Genomic DNA, 12,407 nt, shown 5'->3' with positions numbered 1-12,407 from the left:
TGGATGTCAAATTACCATGCTTAGCATTTCTGTACAGTATTTCCTATCTAGCCAGAAACCCTGTATCCTGTGCAAGCTAGGCGGACAACTGGAGGGGACCCGAAACATGGTTGCTTCCCGTTTCCTTTTCCAGTGTCACATAAACTAGTGGTTGGTCTGCCCCGAAAGCCAAGAGTCTCCTCTTTTGTATGGTACCAGTCCTGAGTCTCTGGGACACCCAGAACCAGAGATATCAGTACGCAAAGTGGACCCATTTTCCCATAGACTATAATGGGACCGTTAATTCAGACCCACCATAGGTTCCGACGCTTGCCATGAGCCTTGTGGGGGTCACAGAAACTTGGGATGGTACCCTCCGGTAGCTAATTGTCTCCCCTTCCATACCAACCTAGTGATGAAGGCTCCCACCTCCCATGCTGAGAGTCACAAAGTGCCAACCTTTTTTTTTCTATGTTCCCGTGACATTCACTTTATTATTTTTTTTCTTTGTTGTACATTCAATGAAAGGGTGCACACAGGTTTCACATAAATCAAAGTAAATCTGCAGCAGCGATTCATTCCGCTATATACAAATACACAGCGGTAATGAGTATAAATTAGTGTATTCCAACGCAACTAACTGAGCAACACAGTACTGTAAATCGTCAGCATTTGTGTATTGTACCTGACCTGAACTCCCTCCCTGTCCACTGCATGACCTGTGCAGGCTCCCAGGGGGGAAGGGCGATGGGGGTAGGGAGAGGCGGTGGAAAACACTGTGCTTTTGAAATACAAGTATTAACGTCCGAGTCCCCTAAGGCATAAACCAACACCAATGGGAAGGAAGTGCCAACCTTTTTTTAATGTGTTCCTGTAACATTCACTTTATTATTATTATTTTTCTTTGTTATACATTCAATGGAAGGGTGCACACAGGTTTCACATAAATCAGAGTGGGCGGTGGATTTTCCTACATACAGTAGTATACTGTTGCACATGTCTTGTAACCTGATCGGAACTCCCTCCCTGTCTACTGCATGTACTTTGCAGGCTCCCAGGGGGGGAAGGGGAAAGTGGGATGGGGGTAGGGTGAAGCAGTGGAAAATACCGTGTTCAAAGAAAAGGCATAATCAAAACCATGGGGAACTTTGCGGTGTATCGTTATGCGCAAAGACCTCACTTATCCCTATCACCCCTGTGTATTTTAGCTAGGGGATTCTGACGCTCCTTCAGCATTGCCCCGTGACCTACTAAATCTGTGCTGTTACTTGCTCCATAGCCGAGGGCCTCCATTGGGCGAGGAGACACAGGCGGTAGCCATTTCAATTGAGTCTGCCCTGCTATAGAATTGTATGTGTACTGTACGGTGCATAGAACCTTAACAGTAGAACCGCTCATGCAGCTTTGCCCTGGTTTATGTGAATAAAAATAATAATAAAGTGTCTGGAAAAAACTAACATGCATTTGTACTTTAGGAATCGAACTCAGGACTCTGAGTATAGGAAGCGGAACACTTCACCACTCCGCCGCAGACAGATGAATAAATCCATTGGTTTTGATTATGCTGTAATGACTACAGGATTAGGACGCTAACATACTGTACAAAATTCCTAATCTCAAGAGGCAATAGTGAACTTCTAACACGTCCATTTGCGACAGTGTACACTACTGGTTTTCTGTTGTTTTGTCTGCGGGACTTGGACGCTCACATATTCATAAAGTACTGTAGATGGATCATTTACTGTATGCTGTACTATCTGTGTCTGTATCGTATATACTGTATAAAATAATGCAGCGTAATGAGTATTTACTGTATGCAGCGTAATGAGACGCCTTAGTAAAGTAGTCCTTATTATATATTTCAGTATTGCATTTTACGGGAGACCACACGCATGCTCAGTGGTGATTGTAAAAAGCGACATCTGGTGGATGATCGCAGGTATTACACGTAAAGGTAACGCCAAACGCTCTGTCTGCCTCCGTGCGATTAGGTACGCCTCTCTGTGACTAGGCGCTCCTCCCTACGCTGCGTATGCTCGATCGGGACAAACGCCTCAGCCAGTCAAGATAAAGGTGGCTACATCTGTAGCTATACACTTAATAGATATAACAATGCAAGACTGGATGTATATCACAGGGTACTTGTACTAAATAACCCTAACTAAATACACTTTTTCTTAACTAACACTGTCAGCAGACATGTAGAATACTTAAGTGTCCTGTAAAATGCACAGCTCTGAAAGGCAGGCGGCTTTACAGAGGAGGATTTGCCCAAACAGTCCCAGGATCAGCTCTGCTTTCTATAATGGCGCCCAAACGCTTACAGGGAGTTAGGCAGAGAGAGATAAGCAGCTCCAGGGCGGGAACATTTACTCTAAATGGCGCCCTGGGGCTGGGGGATGGGCTACAGGTCAAAGCCTTACCCCCCTGCTGGACTTCATCACCGGGTACTGGGGACTTAATAAAACGGTTTTATGAGAGAAAACAGACCTGTGCCCATGCCCTGGTGGTCTAGTGGGGTACTACCACAGTCTCACCGGCCGCGCGGGATCGCGATTTACAGCAGGTCCCGTCGAGAGGACCCCTTACCTCCTCCCTGAGTGCGGCCACACGATCCAGGAGAGCAGCGGTCGGGTGTGTGACTAACTTGGAAAAAAAAAACGGAGCCTCCGCTGTAGGTACCTGGCAACCAGGGCGCAGGAGTGTACAGCGCCGCTGGGGGAGGTGATGGAGCTGCAGCAGGAGGTGTCTGACTGACATCTAACACAGTCAGTGTCTCTGCTGCAGCCCTTGAAGTCTTCAATATTCTTTAAAAGCTTCTCTCAGGGCTGCTGGAGCAGTCCCCCTGTTATGTGCCTGCTTACTGCAAGGCACCAACTACAAAACTGAGCTCCTGTGCACGGAGGCGGTGTTATAGAGGAGGCGGCGCTAGGCATTCTGGGAACAGTCAAAGCTTTGAGCCTGTTGCCTCGGATCAAGATCCTACTCTACATCCCAATGTCATTCCCTGTGGAGCCCAGTGTACCCCGCAGCAGAAACACAAGTAAACAGTAGTGGTTTAGTAGTAAACAGTAGTGGATTAGTCAACCATATAAAATGCAACAATGTCTGGAGTAATTGTCAGAGTGAATATGTTACAGCACTTTATTGATACTGTTGTCATGGTTTCAGGGGTAACCACTTAACAAGCTATGCAAATATAATGTGGTATTCCAATTAGGTTATACACACCTGAGCAATCTATAAACGAGGATAGAGTAATGAACCATGAGTACCAATGATGTGGTTTTCAGGGGTAACCACATGTAGCATAAAACTATTTGTGCATGCAAGAGATGATCAGGGATACTGTAAATAACCCACATCTGTAGAATACTTGCAGAGTGTCCCCAAATAAGTCACGGTTAATTAAGCACTTAATCACTCTTTGTTGTTCATAGTACAATATAAGTTAGTAGTGTAGAAAAATGCAGTACATAAAAACAAAAGATAAAATTATCCAGCAGTAATCTGATTCACACAGACATCAAATAATGTTCTATATGGTACTTATAGCGTGATTTGAAAGCCAGTCATAGCTATAAGGCATAGCTGCCCCTGCGTTTTGCAAATGTAGTGGGAGAGTGAATGTACGATTTCTTCAAATGGTGACAGAAAAAAGTAGAATGTGAGATCTACTGTTGGAAGAGCGCTAATGAGAGTTCTCAGTGCAGGGTGAACAAAGGATCCAAATGAGAGTCCCACTGAGTATAAGGTAAATGAGGGTGTGGAAATATAAAGATCTATTTCACATGCTGTGTAAATGTCATAAGCATGCCACTGTATTGCTCCTCTCCAAAATCACAGCTTCACCTTTTGTTTAATAATTTGTATACCCAAATCACACCCTTCTGATCATGTTGGTCAGTATTTGATGTGTATAGTACATAACACCATATTTATACAAAGAAAAGATGGTTTATTGACTCAATCCCCCCTACTGGGTCATCAGGTGTATATTTGCACATATACAGTATATGAATCCAAATGGTTACAACTAAATACCATTATAAGAAATCTTTAACTATAAAAAAAAAAAAAAATTCAGATCACCCCAGTTAGGCCCTTTCAGTGCAATAAACCAGGCAGATATGTAAAGTCTGTTTAAAATAGACTGACAATCAATTCAGTGCTCCTGTAGAATAAAACAATTATAGACCATAAATGGAAATGTGTCACATTGACTTGAAAATGATACCAGGGATTACATGTGTGTTGTCTGGTCACTTTAACTGACAATAAAAGTTATCAATTTATTTATCTGAAATGTAATAACTATAGAAGTGCCCCAACAAAGTCTTTCTCCAAATGTTCAATACTGTACATCACTGATACTGGGCGCACTACCAGTTTTGATGAAATTGCTTGATCCGGTTTCTAGTAAAGGGACTTCATTACTACTTATTGGTATTAATATCTGATAATTAAAACAGGTCCTGTGCAGAATCAGCTCCTTGGTTCTAGATTAACTAAACTTGTACCAACATGGAAAGCCCCCACAAAAAAAAGGTAAATATTTTTCAGCTTTATGAATGTAGAAAAAGCAACGCTCGTGGGTAGGTAGTGCATTTTAAACAATGGCCCTGAATGTAACAGAAAAATTACCTGCTGTCATTTGATGCCTTGTTATGATCAGGATTAGAGTCATAATTTGCATCTTCGCTGCCAGTGGACGCACTGTTACGATTCTTCTTTGTGCCACTTCGAAAAAGCTCAACAGCAGCTATCAACTCTCGCTCGTCCACACCAAACACATCTCTGTATAGACATTCATAGAGAACAGCTACAGGAAGCAACAGAAATTGAAAATAAGAACATTTACTGCTTGTTTGTCAATAGTCTAACTATAGCTGAAAATTGTGTCCCGGTGTCCTTCTGTTCGTTATATTTTTAGAAAGTTTTTAACGTATATTACAGTTATAAAAAGGGAGTAACCTAAAAGATTATACCAAGAAATGTAGTAGGCAGTGTCTGAGTACAAAGCTAATTTCACATAGGATAATATTCAGATTTTTTTAAAGCAGGAGCAAGAATTCTCTGTGACAAGTATTCTAAAATGAAGTTAGAGAAACAGTAATGGTGGTCTGTGTCACTTCACAAAATATCCCTACCTTGACAAATAGCAGCAGTTGTTTGGAAAGTTTTAGTGAACACAGAGTCATAGTGACCATTGGTGGAACAGCACAACATTATCTGCAAACAAAAGTAAAAGGCGTCATTCAGAAAGAATAAGAAAGGAAGCCAACACATAACTTCCACATGTATTGTCTAAGTCGAAAATAATTTCAGTGCACACATCACGTACAAACTACACACAGATGGCCTCCGTGCGTGTACTTGTTCTGCCGTGCGTGCACATATTTGCAAGTTGCGTATGACCGCTCACGCGGTCCTGCGTATTAGCGTGTGGTATGAGTAATTACGGTAGTATTTGTGATCGCATGGAAAAGCCATAAAAACTAGTGATGAGCGGATTCGGTTTTACTCGGTTCTCAAAACCGAATCTTATTGGCTCAAAAACACATTACATATTTAATACACATAGTGCACGATTTACACATAGTCAGCATGCACCACACCAGAGAGTTACACTTGCTTAAAGGGTGTAATAAAAAAAGGGATTCACCTTTACAGGATATGAGGGGACAGAATTAGGTTAGGAGGTGGTGTTTGGTATCCAGCTGTAGGGTATTTTTAGAGCAATATTCCGGTGTTGGTTTGCGGAAGATCGCACGCTCATGCGAATAGTTAAGCGCAGGAGCAGAATATTAATATCAACTGTATTTACTGTACTCCTGATATTCGGCGGGAACCCAGTGGAGACCAACTGCAAGTGCACCTGGACCAGACATCGCCCACCTATTCAAACCGACCTATGACCTCTCCTGTACTGTAAATGACCATCCCAGTGACCAATAGATGGAGATTACAGTTTCCATTGTGTTAGGTTTTGGACAAATGTATAAAAAGCCAGCTGCAAGCCCAGTCACACACAATCTCTGAAGGTCATCTACCTTGATGACTGAGAACCGGTCCGGGAAGCGCAGGCGAACAAACGTATGTACTATTGACTGTAGCCTTTTTCTCTTATTGAATTGTATTATTGTTGTAACCCCCTGCTAAGTAAAATAACCGTTGGTGGGTTGGACCCCAACATGGTTTTTGAAATACAATTGGCGTCGTGTCCCATTTCCTGCTAAGGTTTAAGGTGTATTTCTATCACACGTGTAGCTGCATTGTGCTCTCAGCGTGTCCGTGTGTGTGTGTGTGTGTGTGTGTGTGTGTGTGTGTGTGTGCACCGATTGTACTTTGTACGTCTGTCGCGGCGTGAGTACGCAAAGTGCGTACAGGGTACGGGCCTTTGTACGCTGTGTAAAAAGTACGTAGGGTAAGGATTACATACAGCGGCCGCAGCGGCTCAAATTTAAGTGTATTAAGGTATAGCTTTTTGGTCCTGTAAAATAATCAGCATTCACATATTATGAGCCTTTTCTACTACTTGGATGTCAATCATGTACCAGTTTCCCCTTGCCTTGATGACAATTAAAAGGTGGTGTGTGTGTGTGGGGGGGGGGGGGTGCTGTATTCCCCTGTGAAACCAGTCAAGTTTGACACCAAGCTTACCTTTCCATCACAGTTGTGATCAGTTGCATATGTAGGTGGTTTTCCAGGACTTTTGTACAGTATAAAGTTTTGACTGAAAAGTAGAAAAGTCTTTATTTTAACATGCAAAATATTTGCCCCAATAGGTTTGCCACAAATATTAAAAAATTAAGTTTTAAAAACAAATTGACTCAGTCTTTGGTCTGCACAAAATAAGGATTCAGCGCCGACACTCTGATTTGAAGGTGTATCATGTTATCATAAAAGATTGACAACCTAAACAACACTGGCATGAAGAGTCTGAAGAAGCAGACCGTGTACCCATGAAACGTGTTACAAGTTTATGCAATTTCGATATACAGATATGGCTTCATATATCTAGCCTCAATATGCTGCGCGGCGCGAGATGCCTGGTGCGAGTGAGCCTCCAGGTCTTATGCAACTCTAGCGTCACTCCTCTTTTTTCCTGAAAAGGGTCTTTTCTGCAAACTACTCTTGTAATCATAGATGAGCATGGCTCTCCACATTGACATTTCACTTTATTGTTTCCCAATTCACATAAGTTCAGGCAGAGATAACAGTTCACAAACTGACAGTCCGATTGTGTCTACTCTACTTACAGTATGTACTGCACATCCGTAAACATATCGCAAACCCCTCGTTACAAGTGTTTCCTGGTGCGTTCTAGCCAAATTGCATTGCAACCAAGATGCATGTTCGACAAAAAGACACCTGAAGCTAGCAGTCTCTCATGGACTTGGCGTGCAGAGGGTGGCTGTTTGGCACAACTGCAGAAATTATTTATGAAGACACATCTGTAGGATATATTTTATGGTCTTCTATAGTACTGGTGAGTTTAGGTTCAGTAACCTTAGATAATCGGTTTTAAAGAACGGTTACCAACTCTTCAATTGGTGGAACCTGCACCAAAAAGGACATTTTTAAATTTTGAAATAAACAACCTTAAACCGGCCTTATACATGAGCTAATTGAACTATAACTTCCTTATAAATATATGGAATACTAACCCAGGATTGGTTAGATTCCTTTTTCATTTTCAAAGGGATTCCCTCTAAATGTGTGTCATTGTCACATAAATAAAAAGAATTATAAGAAGGATCCAACAATATGCGCCAAGGTTGATTAAGGCTTTCCTCTGTGATTAATGGAAATCTATCAAAAGGACAGGTACCCTCACAGAGATTTTACCAACAATAATAGAATTTAGGCGCGTACCCCAGCACACTTGAAGAGGATACGAGTCTGTCTCCTATAAAAGGTATCTTTGGACAGTGTACGATATAATGGTGGTATACACAGTGTTAGTGGAGGCGGGATCAGTACGAGATCCCGGCGGTCAGAATAGAGACACTGGGATCCCGACCGGCACAATCCCGACAGGGGGGCGAGCGCAACGCAGCCCCTTGCGGGCTCCCTGTGCTCGGCACACTAATTTATTCTCCCTCTATGGGTGTCGTGGACACCCACAGAGGGAGAATATGTGGGAATTGTACCGGTCAAGATCCTGGTGTCGGTATTCCGACGGTCGAGATCCCGTCCGGTGGGATCTTGACCGCATCCCGTGGAGGCTGCAAACCTCAATTACAAAAGCAATAAGGATATCTTTTTGGATAATGAGCTGATAATCACATGCATACCCGCACTCACAATAAAGAGATCCAGCATCAATCAATTTGAAAAGCAAAAAGGAATCTAACAAATCCTGGATGAGTATTCCATATAATTTATAAAGAACTTACAGTCCAATTACTTAAATTTGTTTATTATACAGTACTATAGTGTTCACTCTAGGAGTGAAAATGGGCAGGGCACCGGACGCACATGTGCGCGGCGAAGCGCCCGAAACGGGGCGCGGCCACGCAAATTAGGGGGCGTGACCACGCCGACATCATTTTAGGGGCGGGGCGGCCCACAGACGCTACTATAGAGAGCGTCTGAGGCCGGCGACGTCACTGTTGGGGGCGTGCCCAGCACCTCCGTCGGTGCTGGGCTTCCCCCAGCCCTCTCCCAATGCGTTAATGGATGCCGTGCGCATGCGCACGGCATATATACACGCCGGGAGGGCAGGAAGCAGGCAGCTGTTCTAGCAGGGCGCCGCAAAAGGGGCAGGGCGGGTTTTGCCGGCTAAAAAACGGGCAGGGCGCGGCACCCTGCTAAAACAGCCTAGAGTAAACACTAGTACTAACAAAGAATGTTTGTTAAGGAAACGTTTATCATAATATACATTAAATGGGTTTACATCTTTGGTAGTGCCATTCTTCAACACCATACAGCAGAGGTTCCCAAACGCGGTCCTCAAGGCACCCCAACGGTCCAGGTTTTAAAGTAGAGATGAGCGGGTTCGGTTTTACTCGGTTCTCAAAACGGCATGTTATTGGCTCACGGATGTCTCTTGTTTTGGATAGTCAATAAGATGCCGTTTTGCGAACCAGTAAATCCGAGTAAAACCCGAACCCGCTCATCTCTATTTTAAATGTATCCATGCTTTGCCACAGGTGACTTACTGTGACCTCAGTCAATTTGATTTAACCATCTGTGCTGAGCCATGGATATACCCAAATCCTGGACTATTGGGGTGCCTTGAGGACTGCGTTTGGGAACCTCTGCCGTACAGTACAGCTTTCTAATTAGTTTTATTGAGGATCATTGGGATAGATCCTGGTTGTTATTAGGAGGCAGCACCCATACGAGTGAAGTACCTAAATTCATGACCCTCCCTTTGTGTACACATACAGACCACTTTGCTGCAGCCACACCAAATAGTCCCTCTCAGTGTGTCAGGTCCTGTGAGACACTGCTAAAGTCGGGCATCTTTTCTTTTTCTCCAATAATGCATCTTAGTCACAATACTGTGTTGTGAATAAAACGCACCAGGGGACTGTGCTGTGTACATTGATATGCGACACTTATTCACACACACACACACACTCACTGTGTGCGACAGTCTCTGAATCAGTTTACAGAATGCTACAATGCAGCGGCCGTGGCTTTTTTCCATGCCAAGTTCTGCTGTGCTTCGTATATATAGACTCAGTCACACACAGATAAGGAGATTTACGGTAGACTTGCCATTGTTAAATCTTTCTGCGAGGTACATTGGTTCTACAGGGAAACATCGGGGTGTAGAGAAGGATCTTGATCCAGGCACCAACAGGCTAAAGCTTTAGACTGTCCCAGGATGCATTGGGGCCTCCTCTATAACCCTGTCTACAGGCACTGGAGTTCAGTTTCGTTAACCAGTCCAATGTAGGAGCAGATAAAAGAGAAGGTAGAAGTAGATGTTAGTCACATAGAACCACAGTCTCACGACAGGAGAAGGGACTATTGGCTAATGCCATACAAACCCATAGACGCTAGCTGCGTCAGGGTGGGCGCCTGTGGAACCAATGTACCTCGCAGAAAGATTTAACAATGGTAAGTCTACTAAAAATCTCCTTTTCTGCAGCGGGGTACATTTGTTTCCACAGGGAAACATCAGGGATGTCCTAAAGCAGTTCCTCATGGGAGGGGACATGCCGCAGTGGGTATGAGAACCCGGCGTCCAAAGGAAGCAAAGACATAGAACCTAATGAACGTGTTCACTGAGGACCACGTAGCCGCCTTGCACAATTGTTCAGCGGACGCACCTCGGCGGGCCGCCCAAAAAGGTCCAACAGACAGAGTAGAATGGGCTTTAACTGCAGCAGGAGTTGGGAAACCAGCCTGCGCATAGGCTTGTGCAATCACCATTCTAATCCATCTGGCCAAGGTTTGCTTATTCACAGGCTAGCCACGTTTGTGAAAACCAAAAAAGTACAAAAAGGTTATCTGACCTCCTGATAGAGGCAGTCCTCTCCACATATATACGGAGAGCCCGTACCACATACAAAGACCGCTCTTTGGAGGACAAACTAGTAGAGATGAAAGCCGTAACCACAATCTCTTGGTTAAGGTGAAAAGATGACACCACCTTAGGTAAATAACCCGAGCGAGTTCTAAGAACTGCCCAGTCACAGTGAAATATCAGGAAGGGTGGACGACAGGACAAAGCACCTAGGTCTGACACCCTCCTAGCAGAGGCAATAGTAGGAGCAGGACCTTGATCGTAAGCCATTTAAGGTCCACTGACTCAAGAGGTTCAAATGGAGACTCTTGCAGGGCATTTAGGACAACAGACATATCCCATGGAGCCACAGGAGGGACATAGGGAGGCTGAATTCTTACAACACCCCGAGTGAAAGTATGAACGTCAGGAATAGATGCAATTTCTCTGAAACCACACCGACAAAGCAGAGATATAAACCTTGAGGGAGGCCAGATGAAGGCCTAAATCTAGGCCTTGTTGTAGAAAAGCCAGAAGTCTGGAAGTACTAAATTTGTAAGCATTGTAATTCTTAGCAGCACACCAGGTGAATTAAGCATTCCAGCCCCTGTAATAAATCTGCGCAGATGCCGGTTTGCAGGCCTTCAGCATAGTTTGGATAACAGTCTCAGAGAATCCTTTGGCCCTTAGGAGGGAAGGTTCAAGAGCCACGCAGTCAAAGCCAGTCTGGCCAGGTCCGGATAGACAACGGCCCTGAACGAGGTGGTCTGGGCGTTGAGGAAGTAGAAGAGGACTCTTTCGACAGACCCTGCAGGTCGGAGAACCAATGCAGTCTTGGCCACACTGGAGCGACTTGAAGTAGTATTCCTCCTTGTTTGAACTTCTGCAGTACCCTGGGCAGGAGCGACAGTGGCGGGAACACGTATGACAGCTGAAAGTTCCACGGAATTGCCAGTGCATCCACGAACGCTGCTTGAGGATCCTTGAGCCGAAGACCGGAACTTTGTGATTGTGTAGAGACGCCATCAGGTCTACAACTGATAGGCCCCACTTGTCCACTGGGAGTTGAAAGACTTCCTGATGAAGACTCCACTCCCTGGCGTGTATGTCCTGACAACTGAGGAAACCTGCTTCCCAGTTGAGGACACGCGGAAAGAACACTGCAGATATTGCTGGCAGATGGCGTCCCACCCAATGAAGGATTTTTGACACTTCCATCATTGCCATGCGGCTTCGAGTGCCGTCTTGATGGTTGATGAACGCCACCGCGGTGGCGTCGTCTAACCGTACTCGAACAGGCCTGTTCTGTATCAGAGGCAGGGCGAGAGACAAAGCATTGAACACTGCACGCAATTTCAGAATGTTTATCGGGAGGAGTGATTCCTCCATGGTCCACCAACCCTGGAAAGAGAGTGTTGCTCCAACACTGCGCCCCAACCCCTCAGACTGGCATCCATAGTCAGTAGGACCCAGTTGGGGATCCAGGAGGGACGGCCTCTGCTCAGCTGCTGGCCCTGTAGCCACAATGTCAGCAACAGACAAACCTCCGGAGTTAAGGAGATCATGCGAGATCTGATCCGATGAGTTAGGCCGTCCCACTTGGAAAGGATATACCTCTGCAGAGGGCGGGAATTAAATTGAACGTACTCTACCATGTCAAACGCAGACTCCATGAGGCCTAGTACTTGCATCGCCGAGTGTATCGACACTCTTGGGCGACAAAGTATCTGATCCTGTCCTGAAGATTCAGGACCTTCTCTGGAGACAGGAAGCCATTGACTGTGTGTCCAGCAGTGCCCCCAGGTGCACCATGCTCCGAGCAGGGACTAGCAAGGACTTCTCCCAGTTGATGAGCTACCCGTGAGCTTGTAGCAAGTTTACCGTCAGTTGTAGTTGACTGAGGAGGACATCTTGGGCGTTCGCCAGAATCAGCAAGTTGTCCAGATACGGCAGGATCCTGACT

The 12,407-nt window shown here is 44.9% G+C and overlaps 1 protein-coding gene across 3 annotated transcripts in view; it reads right to left on the bottom strand.

Moving 5' to 3' along the window:
- Positions 1 to 12,407, bottom strand: part of LOC134948996 (putative bifunctional UDP-N-acetylglucosamine transferase and deubiquitinase ALG13) — a 479,197-nt gene that overhangs the window by 361,666 nt on the left and 105,124 nt on the right. For all 3 annotated transcript variants that reach the window (XM_063937323.1, XM_063937325.1, XM_063937324.1), the window contains exons 6-8: positions 6,643 to 6,715; positions 5,130 to 5,211; positions 4,624 to 4,801 (exon numbers count right to left, since the gene is read on the bottom strand). In XM_063937323.1, the coding sequence (XP_063793393.1) occupies positions 4,624 to 4,801; positions 5,130 to 5,211; positions 6,643 to 6,715 (333 nt within the window). The remainder of the gene's footprint in view (positions 1 to 4,623; positions 4,802 to 5,129; positions 5,212 to 6,642; positions 6,716 to 12,407) is intronic.

The sequence above is a fragment of the Pseudophryne corroboree genome, chromosome 8, assembly GCF_028390025.1.
Source record: "Pseudophryne corroboree isolate aPseCor3 chromosome 8, aPseCor3.hap2, whole genome shotgun sequence".
Lineage (NCBI taxonomy): Eukaryota > Metazoa > Chordata > Amphibia > Anura > Myobatrachidae > Pseudophryne > Pseudophryne corroboree.
Note: the sequence above shows the minus strand (reverse complement) of the source record. Positions and strands in the feature narration are given on the sequence as shown.